This window comes from Patella vulgata, chromosome 6 (genome assembly GCF_932274485.2).
Source record: "Patella vulgata chromosome 6, xgPatVulg1.2, whole genome shotgun sequence".
NCBI classification, from domain to species: Eukaryota; Metazoa; Mollusca; class Gastropoda; family Patellidae; genus Patella; species Patella vulgata.
The window spans coordinates 16,320,170-16,337,732 of record NC_065884.2 but is presented as its reverse complement, the minus strand read 5'-3'; the positions used below and the strand labels follow the sequence as shown (position 1 = coordinate 16,337,732).

General features: G+C 34.0%; 1 protein-coding gene across 1 annotated transcript; it reads right to left on the bottom strand.

Annotated features, from left to right (window-relative positions):
* Positions 1-377: 377 nt before the first annotated feature.
* Positions 378-17,506, bottom strand: LOC126823677 (malectin-B). Its single transcript, XM_050552650.2, has 4 exons — positions 17,077-17,506; positions 9,058-9,237; positions 8,398-8,455; positions 378-6,442 (listed from the first exon to the last, which is right to left on the bottom strand). Exons 1-4 carry the CDS (start codon positions 17,503-17,505, stop codon positions 6,216-6,218), a joined length of 894 nt encoding a protein of 297 aa, XP_050408607.2. The 5' UTR covers position 17,506; the 3' UTR covers positions 378-6,215.
* Positions 17,507-17,563: the final 57 nt, after the last annotated feature.

Sequence of the window (17,563 nt, the reverse complement as noted above, 5' to 3'; positions counted from 1 at the left end):
TAGGCCTTAATGGTTCCTGAAGTATTTTCGGGCTAATTGATATGCATGTAGTAATCAGCTATGATCAGTGACACCTTTTGTGAGTTAGAGAATCCATTTATCCCTTCACTATGGGTATTGTCCATTGACAATACTGCACTTGACTTAAAATCAATATGCATTATTGTGCATGATAAAACAATGTAGACCGAACATCAGTTAGTTTCATCTTCTTAAATTTCTTTAGAATTAGCTGTTGATCATAATTAGGGGACAAATAAACCTAGGGGATGAATTGTCCAGGGACAAGAAAATCCTGAGTAATTTTCTCCGCAAACTCTGGGATCAAACCCAGGACCTCAATCACTTAAATCTTCCCGATTTTAAAACTCTAAGACTTGTATAAACTTTAAAATTACATTTATTCAACAGACAAACAATAGAAAATCCAATTCACACTATATAACAATTATGTCCGGAGAAATAATCATAAAAAAAAACCATGAAAATACAATTCTACAGACCATTCAGTCTATATATCATATAACATCGTTGAAACAATCAAAGAAAATCATATTTAATTAACCATACAATTATTTTTTAAAAATTTAATTAAAACTAAAAGCCACAGCTAACAGCATAGAAGACAGAGGGGCCTCGATTGCCTTAATCACAAGCTATAAAATCCTATAAATTTCTTGCCGTTGCCATCTTAAATTTTGAAGCATTTCAAAATGGGCAAGTCTATCATCAGGTCAGTTTAATGTGGTAGGAAATGGGGTTTTAACATCCTTTCAACACAATCTAGGTCATTTAAGGACCAACATATGGTACAATTTCATTTCAATAATTCACTTGCGCATAGGGGTCTCTTCCATAGTAGCCGAAAAGTAAACCGACTAGTTTCAAAAGAAACTGAAGATAGTTCGAACCCAGCCACAAGAGGTATATTTTGAATCAAAATTTGTGAAATAAATACTCATTTACATGTAGATTGTCCTGTATTTTAGTTTTGAAGAAAATAAGATTTAAAATAACAGCGACTTGAAAGGATTTTAACATTTATGTTTAAGTCTAATTAAGGTAAGGCCTCTGTTGTATTATATTTATATTTAAGGCCAGCTAGGTTTAATTTGGCATCAGGTATATTATGTTAAGATTGTGTTGATAAAAATAACATGATCGCTGTGAAAATTAATTACATTGTTTTAAACTAACGAACTATAAATAACAATATAATAACATTTAAAAAGATCTTAATTATAACATATACAAGGTGTGGTTAATAATATGTGAAGATCGACACTAGCTTGTAACCCAATGAGAATGAAACAAATAAGTAATCCTGATTACGGGATACAAGTCAGTCTGGTCATAACTCTTTCTGGTTACAAGTGGAAAGGATATGGGAAAGTCTTTTTTCAGGCCGGTTAGGGAGGTTGAAAATAATCACACCCAATTTAACGTACACTTGACACAAACCGGGTCATTTTGAGATTAACGTGGTATAATTTTATTTCAATTATTTGCTTGTGTGTTGGGGGTTATAGCAGTGTGAGGAAACAAGAGGACCCACAAGGTTAGCAATGACATCCCCATACCGTCTGAAGAAAGACCATACCTAAAGAAATATCTTATTTTAATAAGGTTTCAAGTTGAGTAATTACATTTACTATAATTATGTTAATGTGCTTTTATGTTTATATGCCAACAATTTTATTATTTTGCTATAGTATTAACTGGTGGATTTAAATTTAATTTTCTCACTATAATAACCTCATTAAACATTATCTGTGTTGCAAATTTTACTTTTTTCTTTCACAAAGATAAAATAATAGTGATGCCCTATTTAAACAAAATCTACTAAGACAGAAAATGACATTACAACACTTAGGTAAAGAAAGAAATTATTGCCTGCACTTTATTAATGCTAATGGCTCCAGATCATAAAAAGTTCCATTTGGAGCACTTATGTCTTCCTGCATATTGTGAATCAATAATAAAGTTTATCCATAATGACTAGTGGTGCAAGGTGCCCAGGAGGTAACCACAGTTCAAGGGTTATGGGATGCCATTCTTATTTGCCCCCGGGCAATGCAAATGCACACATTTCCATTAATTCTAACTTCACAGCATTTAAACTATTAAGTTTTAGCCAAAATATTGCAAGTACTAACCTAACCTGAGAGCCATGCATACGATCATTTCAATACTGATAACAATGGTATATATTACATACAAGTATTTAATAGTGTTATAACATTGATGGTACAAAAAAACCATTACATATCTTCTTTTTTTCTATTTGAGGTGTGCCTGTGTTCATTTCAATACCGGTAACAATGTTATATATTACATACAAGTATTTAATAGTTTTATAACATGATGGCACAAAAAAAACTATACATGTTTCTATTTGAATACTGGTAACAATGTTATGTATTACATACAAGTATTTGATAGTTTTATAACCCAATACACATCTTTGTTTTTATTTGAAGTGCTGTATTATGTACATATATATCCATCCATATGTGACATTTTTATGCACTAAAAATCTTTTAACCCTTATTCCATTTAAAGTTAATACATACCAAAATGAATATCTCAACTTAACCCTCAAGAAAAAATAAACCATATCAAACCCACTCTTGTAAACTCATCAGCTTTTACCATATTCAAAATACTATATCCCACCCGCTTATATTAAAACAGAATAATACCTATATAAAAATTTGATATTGGAACAATATATTTTATTTTTCAAAGACTGATAATGCAAAGAATTCGCTGCATTTCTTTAAACTACAATCTGGTTCCAGTGGCATGTTGAAAGGGGGCAAGATTTTTATCAACCAAAATAGATTAACCTGTGTCACTTGTTTGTAGTTCATGACTGACAAAAGAGTACCCCTCCTATGTCACTGACGTCTCTATAATCATCACTGCAAACATTTCTTATTGGAATGTTATTAATAAGGGTACATTTCTTTTCATTTTAAGATGAAAATTACTAAAAGGATTGAATTTTTTAACAATATAATCAGTAAAAGTCAAAATATATGAATTTTCAAATAACAAGAATGAAAACAAATAATAATAATATTAATGCTTAATTAAATGCATAATAAGTTCAAAGCTTTCACTTAATTTTTCTTCTTCAGGCATTCTCGTTATGAATTGTTTAAAAAGATAAACATGAAAATATGAATCAATTGGAAGGTTAAATGCATGCAAGTTGATGAAAATCGAGATAGACCATGATATGAATCAATGATATGTTGTTAAAACAAATGTTAAAAGCTTTTACAACTTTCTGTATTTCTCATAATTCAATTTTGTGGTTGGGCGCATGTAGGTTAAATTCATCAGAGTTACTTCCCATAATGATCCATCTTTTCAATACAATTCTAATTTTTCTGCCCCCCCCCCCCAACTTATTTCTATTCAAGACTGCACAAGTTAAAAATGACTTGAATCTTTTTTCGATACAGTTAAAGGGGAACTGCATCTAAATCAGTTTTTTTCTAATTTTTTTCCTAAAGTATACTAACTTCAAAAACACCACAATAGGCATTTTTATAACCAAAATTTGTATTAAGTCGGTCTGACGAATTGGGGTTTTGCGATAATTGAACAAACAACTGATAATTGAACAAACAACGAACTATTTAATACCAAATATAAAAGAACTGAAACAGGTATTATTCTCCTTTAACTTAAAGACATAATAATGGTAGGAATGCAACCACATCTACACGACTACAGAAACACAACTACATCATTAAATATATAACATACTATTATTTCTCAGTTATTCAATTCATAAGCTGCCAAATTATTTTTAATCAAGTACTTTTATTATGAAGACATTTACTCAAGTAAATCACAATAAAACTTTTAAAAACAAACGACAGCCTTTGATATTCTATACATATATTTTAAGGGGGATATTCGATTGAATGTTCCTGGAATTGAATTCTCTAAATCCCCAAAATACTGACAATTTTGAAAAGGGGGATTTCAGACGACAACGCATGTGTTGACTGCTTAAGAAAATATCTCAACCTACCACAACAGCTAAAATATATTCATTAGGGTTAATTAGGTCACAGTGATACTCACACCACCTCTGTTGGCTAAAAGAACTATGACAGGACTGAATTCCGCATCACTCGATTGTAATTCTAACAATTCGGGATATTCCTGGTTGACAATCGAGCATCCCCTAAGATTAGTTTATCTAAGTTGTGTATATGTAACTTGTATTAATGCAATAACAAAGGCATTTGTCAGCGACAACCCCTTTCAATACTCAGCTTAAGTTATTATTACTCGGCCAAAGTTTATATGTCCCTCCTAAAAAAAAAAAAAGCTTGCACTAACATTGAGAAGAATTAGTACTTTTACTGTCAAAGAAAATTGTCAAATAAAATCTTTATTGCAAAGGGGCATAACTCTTCCATTCCAGCAGTTTCAAATTACACATCATCCAACAATTAAATTTCCTTCTATAAAATTTTGGCTTTCAACAATTAAAAACAATAAAACTATTTTAGATCTTATTATCATAATCTATAAGCTTATGCAGATATTAAGTGCAGGTGAAAACACAAATGAAAATAAATGTAGAAATGGCAGTTAATGTATAAAACGGGATTTCCAAAACTTCATCTAAATAATACAATAAAACCTAGTTCAAGTATGCTGGAAATTTGTGTGCAACTAATACATGTATGGCATTTCTCTATAGGCCACAGATCATTTTAGAAATCTGACCAAAGACAATGATTTAAAACACCAAAGATTAAAATATTTCACCTCTTAAATTCATCAATAAAAAAAAAAAAAACTAATTTAAAAAGCCTGTTCTTTTTTAATGCAAGATTGTCAATATTATGGCAAACAAAAAAAAGTTTAGTTTAGACTGCAGAACGAAGAATTCTTTGTTTCCAAACTACAAGGAATTCTATTTTTTTATTTCAATGACCGTCTCTTCTCCTGCACCCCCTTCCTTCCAGAATCTAATTTGATGACATTAAATTTTAAAACTTGTAAACTGGTAAGCATCTTTCATAACAATGAAATGGACAATTAATAAAACATGAGTGATATATGATTCTCCTAATCTTACTGTGACCGAATCTGGAGCAAATTTGTACCTACACCTTAAAATGTTTTATAGCCTTTTCTTTTATAAGAACAATTCGTCGCCAGACAATTCGTTCCCAGACAACTCAGCCCCAGACAATTCGTCCCTGAGTACAATTCGTATCAGGACTATTAGTCCCATGGGACTATTCGCCCCCTATGGCTATTCGTCCCCATGGACAATTTGTTCCCGGACTATTTGTCCCCTAGGACAGTTTGTCCCTGAACAACAATACTGGTAGTTCCATTATCAAAAACTGAATTAATCTTTACTTTTTATCCTAAATCCCAGTTTTGATGCTAGTTTTACATAGTTTTACATTTAGAATTACATGTAAATCTAGGCTTTAACTTATGGTTCATGAAATTTTTTCGGCTAATTGATATGCATGTAGTAATCAGCTATGATCAGTGACACCTTTTGTGAGTTAGAGAATCCATTTATCCCTTCACTATGGGTATTGTCCATTGTCAATACTGCACTTGACTTATAATCAATATGCATTATTGTGTATGATAAAACAATGTAGAACTGACATCAGTTAGTTTCAACTTCTTCAATTTCTTTAGAATTAGCTGTTGATCATAATAAGGGGACCAATAGACCTAGGGGACGAATAGATCTAGGGAACAAATTGTCCAGGGACGAATTGTCTTTGGGGACAAATTATCCAGGGACGAATAGTCCTAGGGGACTAATTATCCGGGGACGAATTGTCTGAGGACGAATTATCTGGGGACGAATAATCCTAGGGGACGAATAGTCCTTGGGATCGAGTTGTCAGAAAAATTTACAGGGGAATAGTATTTGAAGAGCTCTAGGTCTGAATACCATTAGAACCTTTCTATTTTTCCCCCCAAAAAATGCTACAACCTACTTCAGTAAAATCACTGATACTGTATATTATTTCATCATTTTCTCTTTGGTATTTTTAAAGAAATTTTTACCCCAAAAAGTCATGGAGATTATTGCTTCCTGGAAAGAGATCTCCGATTTATTTTAAATCCTGTGTCTGGAAACAAAGAATAATTTTTTAGCAGCCTAATAATTAGATAACCAGTATAAATAACAAGATTCATTTATCCTACAATTTACACAAACAGAATAGTAATGGAATAAAGGCACCTATAGCCATAAAGACTGGTAACAACATTGTACTAGTATCATCAGTGGCGTAGGGATCTTTAGCTTTAGGACCCGATGGTCGTCGAGATTTGGATGGTTTAGCATTATCTATTTCTTCCTCCTCTTCATCATCTGTCTCTTCCCGTAAATTGTCCCCACCTGGTAATGGTGCTAATTTTGGAACATCTGTAAACAGATAAAACACAATATAGTGAATGTTATCCATTAGGAATAGATAACAGATACAATACAACATTGTAGTTGTTGTTCATTAAGAATAGGCAACAGTTAAACACAACATTGTGGTCGTTGTTCATTGGGCTATAAACTTGGGCTATAAACTTACATTTCAAGTTTCAACAAAATTGGATAAAAATTGTGACCCCTATAGGGTCCACAACCTTGATATACCATATTCTTACGCTATTTGGGAACGAACGGCGGCCATTTTGTCTGTCAATTTTGGGCCGATTTTCATGAAATTCGAACTCAGTCATCCTTAGGGTGTAACGGTGATATAAAAGAACGTTTTTTTAAATCGGATAAAAATTATGACGTCTATAGGGTCCACAAGCTAAAAACGTGATTTTTCGTACAATCAGGGGCCATAATTCAGGAAGTTACTGTCCGATATGCGCGAATATCGAAAGGAACTGAGATCTTTGGGTTATAAACTTACATTTCAAGTTTCAAGAAAATCGGATCAAAATTGTGACCTCTATAGGATCCACAAGCTAAAAACGTGATTTTTCGTACAAATAGGGGCCATAATCCATGAAGTTTCGATCCGATACATGCCAATATCGAAAGCAGCCGAGATCTTTTGGGGATAAACCTATATTTCAAGTTTTGTCGAAATCGGATAAGAATTGTGACCTGTAGAGAGTCCACAAACAATTGTGGACGGACGGACGGACAGGGGCGACGGCATAATACGTCCACATGAAAATGTGGGCGTATAAAAATAGATGATGAAAAGAGAATATGTTGAAAAGTTCAGTAAAATGACTTCATTCTGAGTTGCTACCATTGTTATGATAATAAACAAAATCTAGATTATCCATTTTTAAATTAAATCATTAACCACAAATCCTAATTAAATCTGTTGAAAATCTAGAGCAACCGAAGGCAATGAGAGTTGATTATGGTCTTGGCAAGTTAATATATGTCTAATTTATAATTTATATAACATTTAAGAAAGACCTCCAATAGGCAGATTTAGCTCTTTAATAATTCCCCTATAAGTTAACGCCTATTTAGTACAGAAATAGATGTTGGTTTATCGTCCCATACAAATGAATAGGCACACCTTTTTGCCAGCCAAATAGGTGCCATCGCTGACCAGTAAGAGAGCGAGAGAGCGAGAAATGGGGTTTAACGTCCACTCGACACAAACTAGGTCATTTCAGGACTAACATATGGTTTTTAATTTTATTTTAATAATTCGCTTGCGCGTAGGGGTCTTTAGCAGTGGGGAGAAACCGGAGGACCCGGAGAAAACCCACGAGGTTGGACAGGCGACCCTACTCCTTTGACCAGTAAGAACCAGGCTTGAAAAATCCTGTTATGGTTCTTCTCAGCCAACATCTGGCTTGGAACTGTCAGTGCACATGATATCTGCTCAGTCACCACAGTCCCATGTGACAATGAATACGAGTACACCTATGTCCTAGGACATCATCAGTCCGTTTTGACTTGGCACTGACAGTGTTAAATCAACATTTTTTTTTTTCACTTTAAATTTGCTATCCTTTTAAAGTCACTGAACACGATCATGCATTTTTTGGATATATAATCTAAATTTAAACAGCTTAACTTATTCTAGAATATACTCAAATAAATCATTTAAAATTAAATTACGAAAATAAAACCAAAATATCAACAGGAAATAATCACCCTGATTGGATTCAATCATTTTGAGAAGAGGCCTTTAAAAGATTGTAACCAACACATATGGGTGGCACTGGTTTGTTTATATTGTCGGCATGCTTTGTCCATTGTTGGGAAATTAGTTATCTGTCATATCTTTGCAAATATTGAATGGACCTGAACTATTTTCCTTTCGAGATTTAACTTCCCTAATATGGTAGTTTGCAACAGATTCAAAATTCCTCAAATGACAATCAGTGGCTTTAACTTACCTTCTACTATTCCTTTAATAACATATATAGCATTTACTTTAGGATTATCCAAATCTCCCTGAAAAATAAACAATACTTGTTAATATCAGTAGACAAATGATGTGAAATGAGCGTTTGTCACATTTGTTTCAGAACTGAGGGATGTTACCTCTTGCTGCTACCGGTACCTCGGCTCTGTGTAGTTGGGGGTTTCTGTATACAATGACTATTCCATAAAATGTAATGGAATCATATCTGATTAATATGCAAATAGGTTATATAGTAAGGGACACCATTCTTGCCAAAATCAAATTTTAATAGCCAATTTCATATTTCTATAACAAATTGAAATTCTGGTGACTGACAGCGTGAGCCATGCAGAAAGCTATTACAGAGTCTCCAATTGTGCATAGAGTAAAAACAATAAGCAACAAGGGCAAGCAATCAACAATAATTGACCTAAATAAAGCTGTCTTTTCTTATTTTCGAATCATGTATGATGCAATACATGTATGTTGTTTAAACAATGCTCATTAAGTTTGTCTTGTAAACAACGCTCATTAAGTTGGTTTTGTTGTTTAAGACAAGTATCGTAGGATTTCAATTAAAAAACATTACTGGTATTTGAAAAGCACTCTCGGATTTTAACCAACCAATGTAAAACATTGATTATAAACTTACTTTTAAAAATTCTACTGATATTTTTCCATCTATTTGAGATGTTTCACCATTAACTCTTAATTTTCCATTTTTAATTGAGAACGGAATGATTTCATCGTGAGCAACACCACGCCCAACTTTAGCATATATATCAAGTTCATTTACTATTGTATGTTCTCCATTTAATATAACATCAAAAACCTGAAGATATAAAAAAAAATATATATTATTTATTAAAGATACATTATGGGAGATTAGATAAAGAGCTGGCAGTTCTCACTATACTAGTTAAAAACTAGATAATGTGAAAGGAATTTGCTGAAAATTTCAGTCAAATTGATCCACTCTGAACAGAGATTTTAGCAATTGAATTTTCGGCCTAGCCTCGATCATCATTACTAAAGACGGTACATTTAAAAAATATAGTCTTGATTATCCATTTCATGATTAAATGACGAATGGAAGTCGAACCTAATCCAATGAACATCGCAGGCTAGCGATGACATCGAGAGTTGATTATGGTCTGGTTAAGTTAATTAATGTCTAATTAATAATTTAGATAACATTTCGGGGTTAAAGAAAGACCTGCAATAGGCCAATTTACCTCTTGCATAATGTATGTTTAAAATGCTGAATAACATATCTACATACAATATGTGCTAGGCTGTAGACATACATGTAAACAGTACAATCAATACCTGGATTATTTTACAATCGAGTTCATATTGGGGTTGTTTGGAAATGCAGTTTAGCGTCCACTCGACACAAACTAGGTCATTTCGGGACTAACATATGGTTCAATTTTATTTCAATAATTCAGTTGCACGCAGGTCTTTAGCAGTGGGAGGAAACCGGAGGACACGGAAAAAACTCACGAGGTTGGACAGGTGACCCTACTCCTTGTAATGTACAACCAGGGAATATTAACAATGCCAGTTGACTCAATGAGACCTTATGATACAACATGCACACACTAACTATTCGGCTATCCACCGCCCCCCTCCTTCGCTAGGCTAATGAAGATGGGCATAGACCATGCAGTGTACATTGCGGGAAAATTATTCCCTTGACAGTGAAATAAAATGGGGTTTGTTTAGCATCCTACTTTTCTGCACCAATTCGCTTATGGCCTAATGAATATGGAGGTATATTAGATTCAAAATTCTAACATGCTATCGTCTAATTTCTAACCTCCATTCATGTAATTTCTAACCTTAATTCATGTAATTTCTAACTTCAATTCATGTAATTTCTAAATTAAGACAATGTATAATCCAACTTCTTTATTTGTTCAGTGTAAATTTTAATTCTGTGTCGTCTTATTTCTATTATTAAGACGAAAAATGTCTACTTCATTGTCGAGCAAATTTAGAATTTTGATACCTCTACCTAGCAACCATCATTATAACGTCGTTTGGTGTCGCCACCGTGTGCTCAATTTGGGGATTGAGCACTGAGCGGGATCATTATGTTGCCACAAATGACTCGCTCTTCGTCAGGTTGAATGGTTTGGCGGAGTGTAAAAATTGAAAACAACATCGAACGTGATATGGTTTGCAAATACTGTTTTAAATATAAGCTAAACAGCATTTGTTAATTTTTTTAAAGACAAGTGCAGGATTTGGAGAATTTTATTTTATTTTTATTTTACAGTTAAGCCAATTACTATTTATATACTGTTGATCTATAAATTATTCTTTTAATACTCTAAAAATATCTCTTTATACTACCCGAACGACTAGCCACTCTCCGTGCCAGACCCTCGTTTTGTATCAATAACAAGGGACGGATAACCACGCCGGAATATATCGGTTATATCATAAAAAAAATATATGTCTATGGGTTATATAACATCGTCAGCTAGTATACACACTGGCAAAACTACGCTTTAAAATATTTCTGACATTATTAGTTCCATCCTTGTGATTTGAGGAGGTTGTCGTTGTTGTAGGCATATATAGTGTCTAGTAGTTATATCATAAAAAAAATATATGTCTATGGGTTATATAACATCGTCAGCTAGTATACACACTGGCAAAACTACGCTTTAAAATATTTCTGACATTATTAGTTCCATCCTTGTGATTTGAGGAGGTTGTCGTTGTTGTAGGCATATATAGTGTCTAGTAGTTTGGGTCGGACGAAAACCGTTGCAGCTGTTATTCGTAATAAAAGTAGACCGTGGCGCCGTTGTCCGGGCTATATTTCACACATGGCACACCATAAGTTCGTCTTCATTAGCCTGGATGGTGTAGAAAAGTAGGACGATAAACCACTATCTATGAATTTCGATATTGCTTTATGCAACTTGAATAAAATATTTTTGGAAAAAAACTACCATAAAGTTAGTAGTGCTCCTACGGTTAGGACTTTTTGTTATTCGAATAGCCGTAGCTATTTACCAGTTAGTAACCGTTAACCGTATGGTATCAATTTTAAACATAAAACAGAGCTTGTCAGGAGGTGCGAGTCATTACTCGTGCGCACGCTATACTCGCCTAAGTAAAAGGCATTACACGCGCAAACATTTCAGGAATTCTTTAATGAAAATTTAAACTATCTAAGGCCGTAGTTATTTATTTACCTGGTTAACTTGGTTCATTTAAAACATTTTTTAATTCAATATATATCTACGATAATATACAAAACAATAGGCACTACTCTGTTTCCCTTCGTACGTGACAGATGGCGATAATATTCTGATTACACAATGTTACTAAGAATAGAATAAAGTAAATTGGAAGACGTCTATTGATTGGACAATAAAGAATTAATTCCTCGCTTGCAAGTAGAATTTTTATGATTGGTTAATTTAACTAAAAACCAAAGTAGAATTCTTGTGAGAAATTACGAGATATGAAACATGTTGAATGTCGTAGTAACGAATCTAGTATAATGTCATTTTCTATCCTTTATGATTATATTTTGAATGGTGGTTACGTTTTTAAGTAAAAAATAAACAAGGTAGAGTATAGTTAGAAATGCCGAGAAGTATTTAGATTGGATTAACATTAGCTAAAGCCAGAACAAGGTCCGTTGACTTTGCCGTATGACTACGACGAGTGCTATTAATAGTATCATTGTTTAGCAGTCGACATCGTAGGACGACTGTTACATTCTAAGATTTTCAAACATCAAATACAAAATGACAACGGGAAAGTTTTGTTATAAAGAGGAATATAACCAGACACAACTCTATGTAATGGGGGACATCTCCGAATAACCGTACCTTTGAATTTGAACCGTTTAACCGTCCAGTTCTAACCGTTTACGGCTATCCGACTAGTCGTAGGAGCACTAAAAGTTAGTCAGGTCGGTGTAATGAAGGAACCAGAAATAAAAACTTCATCGCTTTCCACATGAACAGATTATCCCAGTCTCCTTTTAAGGCCGTTTCATCCCTACAGTATGAAGGTTTCTAAATTTATATCTTTGAACCATATCAAGAAAAAGTTTATCATTTTGGTTAGAGTAGTAATAGAATACAGATTAACAGTAAATAAATATTATTGATGGCTTAACTGTCTTCAAGAAAATTGAAAAAAAAAATGCTGTTTGGCTTTTATTTGAAGTAGTATTTACCAACCATTTCACGTTCGATGTTGTTTTCAATTTCACCATCGATTCCTTGGTTGTACGTGACAAGGAGTAGGGTCGCCTGTCGAACCTCGTGGGTTTTCTCCGGGTCCTCCCACTGCTAAAGACCCCTACGCGCAAGCGAATTGTTGAAATAAATTGAACCATGTGTTAGTCCAGAAATGACCTAGTTTGTGCCGAGTGGTCGTTACCCCCCCTCTCTATTTCTCACTCTCTCTCTCAGCACTCCGCCCAACCACCAAGCAGGCGAAGAGCGAGTCGTTTATATAAACATAATGGTCCCTACCAGGTGCGCAATCACCAAATGAGCACGCAGTGGCGACACCAAACGACTTCATAATGATGGTTGCTAGGCAGAAGTGTAAAAATTCTAAACGTGTAAAGCATCAATGAAGAAAACGTTTTTCGTCTAAATAATAGAAATAAGATGAAATAGAATTAAAATTTACACTGAACAAATAAAGAAGTTGGATTATACATTGTCTTAATTTAGAAATTACATGAATTGAAGTTAGAAATTACATGAATTAAGGTTAGAAATTACATGAACGGAGGTTAGAAATTAGACGATAGCATGTTAGAATTTTGAATCTAATATACTGCCATAAATGAAGACAGGCATATGTCATGCAGTGTGCTATGACAGTAATTTTACCCGGACAGCAGTGCCACGGGTCGCTCTTACTTCAAATTTCAACTGCCAAGGGTTCTTTTTAGGTGCACGCCAATAAGTAGGCTACACAGGAGCTCTGGTTTCTCAACCCATTCGAACAACTACACCACAGAATAACACCAAATAATCCCAATCTAAAATTTTCCAAAATCAAAGATATCCAGTATTACAGTATTTTTTTTTTTTTTTTTAAATATGCCTCTTTTAAATAGGTCCAAAGAAAACAGGAATTTTGTTTTAGGAATATTATACGTATGTTAAATTTTCTTAGATCAATTTACAATATTGAACTGTCTGTAATGTTTATTGGTTTTCTTGTTGACATACAAGAATTGAATAGAAAGTTACCTGACAGGGCCAAATAAATATTGATTCTTTAAGTTAGGATACAATCATCAATAGTATTGTCAACCTGTTACCTTCACAGAAAACAACGACACTAACAATAAACTAACAATAATAATAGAAAATCACCTGTAGTTATTGTAACCCAATCTAACTCGATTCATCAATCATCACACAACACCTATCTCTAATACAATTTCAAATTAAATCCGGCAATTCAGGGGGCGATACAGAGAGAGGGAGAGAGAGAAATAGGGTTCAACATCCACTTGACACAAACCAGGTTATTTCGGGACAAACATGGTTCAATTTTATTTCAATAATTCGCTTGCACGTTGGGGGCTTCAGCGGTGGGAGGAAACCGGAGGACGCAGAGAAAACCCATGGGGATGGACAGACACCCCCTACTCCTTGTCACGTACAACCAGGGAATCGAAATCAAGGACGAATAATCAATGAAAAATGTACACACCATCTTAAAATTTAAAAGTGTGATTTAAAACCTGATAAATGATGAATTAACAGATATTGAGCTTGACTTAAAAATAAATGAAATGAGGTTTAACGTCCTACTGTTCAGCTCCAACTGGGCTAATATGAAGATTGAAGATGGGGATACGCAATACAGTAATTCAGTGTGCTATGAGGAAAATTGTGTCCGGACAACTCTGCCAAGAGATCGTTTATGTGCAAGCCAATGTATACACAAGACCTCAGCTTTTCTTCACTTCCAAATGATTAGACAGCTGTCCTTGTCAGACACTCAGACCCTCCTTCCTGCACCACTGACAAAAGGAAAACACTACGGAAAATCATGAACTTTCTCGGCCAACACCGGGAGCAAACCTGCAACTCTCACACTAGCGAGCCAGCGTCACTCATTTAGCCACCATGGCTCCAAACTTAAAAATATCAATGAAATATGTACACAGCAACTTAGAAAGTGTAATCTAAACCATTATAAATGATAAAATACAGTATTGTGTGATTAAAAACAAACAATATAATAAATCAATATAAGAACATCATCAACAGGTAACAGGTGTTATAAGTTTAAAATTTTGAAAAAATTATAATACATGTATATAGTAAAGAAGAATATTTCATATTTCAAGATATTTTAAAGAATTTAATGGGTCATTTTATGATTTTTACCACTTAAACATATGTACAGATCCCCTTTAATGCATAGCATTAAAAATTGGTTGTTAACAGAAAGCTGCATTTTATATGGCACTCATCATCTGATGACCATTTAGTTTAGCTCATCTACATGTATTGACTTTTATTGTGTGTATACATGTACATGTAGCTGCATAAAATTCTATACAGTATACAGATTATTTTCAGATTATAGGGTATGTAATAATGTGAAGAGGATCACTTTCAATTTTGGTGAAGCTCTGATACTTTAGCCAAGAAACAGCTCTGATTATAGAAAAATATGCTTGTCCTCACTCTACAGGCAACTGTAGGCCTATTCATGGATTCTTTTCGGTTTTATTTTGTAGATTTAATCCAATACAATGAAGATCCCTATCAATTTTTTCACAAAATACGGCACCAAAGTAGCGAAATTGTTACATTTCCGACTCACACTCACTCTACTGGTCACATTTCTTCATGGATTCTTTTCAGTTTTATTTTGAAGGACCTGTATCGACGTTGATCGGATAGGTTTGCGTTCCAGTCCATCAGGTCGTACACTTCAGATTTTGCCAGAACGAAAAATAACAATGTAGTTTCCCCTTGCAAACACATTTTGTTTATCAATGCCTGTAACGTCTTAAAAGTAATATAATTTTATACTATCAGTATCACTAATTAAACATACCCACTCCAACATTGCTTAGCAACACAATTTCATATAATCTGCAAATCTTATCAGTTAAATTGACTTGACATAGTTACATGGCATTGTACATATTACCAAACACTGACATACTACTACTAACATTAATCAGTCGTTATTTTGAAGAAAATATATTAGTTCTTGCTCAGTAAATGCTAATGTGATTCACGAAAGCTACAGCTATACATGATTACATGTACATGTATATAATACCGGTATCCTGCCTTATCTTGAGACATATGGTTCAAGTGGTGATGTACCCTATCAAACATTGTAAGCTACATTCGTTGAAATTAAAATTAAAGTATCCACCTTCTTATATACACACAGCATCGTCAACTTCCAAATGCATGTGATGAAAGGATGATCCATTATTCAAGGAATTATATTTTCTACGATTCATTTTTTTCTATCTGTTCTACGACAATATCTGAAACAAATCTTGTGTGCCTTTGGAACGCGAATATAAATAAAAATAGATACCGTTAATCAAAACTATTTTAAGTCCATAAAATTATAAGATATCGTACAAATTTACACTTTATCAGAAAGGTTACCATGCCATCTAATGCTGAAAATAAGTGTTCTGTGAGGAATATTTTAGGAGACATGCAATACTATGAATATCTCTAAGGAATATTAAAATACCGGTAACCAAATAAATCTAAACACACACACACACTTACGCACACCAACACCCCTCGCATGGCCGCAAAACAAAAGGGCGAATCCTCCCGCATAAATATTATTAACCGAATGCACCCGATTTTTGGAATACCTTATACCCCTACCTGATATACGAGTGACCCAACTTACGCAAGCGCAGTGATAATGTTTATGTTCTGAGAAATTGATTTAGTGTCGAAAAATGTGAAATTTACAAGAGAATAAAGGATTTTATCGAATTTATAGGCGTTAAGGTTCGCCGAAGAAAGTAATGGGGTGACAATTCAAGGTAGGTCGTGAAGTTTTAACCATTTTAATTAAAAATTGAAGAAATAGTAAGCAATTTTCGAGTCGTAGTGTCGCCTGGAACAGACAGTAATTCCATTAAAAATATGTGGATGTTTTCCATTATAATATAAGGTCTCAAAATAATTGATGTATTTGAAGGTTATATATTTTATGCATTCATAATGCTATGTTGACGACATTACAACTTCGACAAAGTTAACAAGTACAGCTGTAACTTAAAATTCTGTAAGGTTACCTCTGATAGTACAATGTACATTCAATGGGGCGATCAACCTTCCTAATCTATATGTACATACATGTATGTAGGCCTACAAACATTTAAATGTGACAACCAAATTCAGAAGAAAGAAATTTGCCCAGGGCATAAATATAACTATTATAGTATTAACTTAACTACCGTACTTAATTTATGGCCATCTTCATTGCCTTGAGCTCATGTCATATTGGGACAGTTGAAATGTGGAATTGCATATGAAATCTTATAACATATATGGAAGCGAAGGTGATAAATATATTTCATCAATTTCATGGCACAATAAAGTAGAACTCAATAAAACTTCCGTGACATCCGATGTGTGACAGGGAAGGACACACCCACCTTCTGTGAGGAAGAAGTAAACCAGACTTCACTGAATTTCAGCACTAAAACATAATCACCATCTTTTGTCACTGGTATATCATAACCAAATGTTGATCGATGATATCGCTCGGTTTGATAAAGTATTTGATCTTGCGGTACAACTCTTTGGATCGTAAGGCTTTTACCGTAATCCGAAGCGTAACCAATTTGCAGCGAGTCAGCCTGGTAACGGATGCCGTGTACGTCGGTGTGCGCTTGTCCTCCACAGTTGACCGCCCATACCACTTCAGCGGCTCCAAAAGTTTGACCAATTAATGATGCTATGCATAGTATACAAAACAGTGTTCCTTGCTTTGATAATTTTTGCTTTAAACAGCTTAAAGCGATGCCGGTAAGCGAAAGCATTGCTGTCCCACGCTTCAGATTGCACGAAGGGGAAGTTAACATATTGCACATGCGTAATTCATTAGAAGGCCGATAACTCGAGCTTAAAAATGGATGCAGC

What these genes read in the sequence shown, in the direction of transcription:
- LOC126823677 (XM_050552650.2), bottom strand. Translation starts at nt 17,505, where the DNA reads ATGTTAACTTCCCCTTCGTGCAATCTGAAGCGTGGGACAGCAATGCTT. An exon ending in TATCAGTAGAATTTTTAAAA is followed by an intron (nt 8,456 to 9,057) that starts GTAAGTTTATAA and finishes TTTATTTTTCAG; the next exon opens with GGAGATTTGGATAATCCTAA. An exon ending in TATTAAAGGAATAGTAGAAG is followed by an intron (nt 6,443 to 8,397) that starts GTAAGTTAAAGC and finishes ATCTGTTTACAG; the next exon opens with ATGTTCCAAAATTAGCACCA.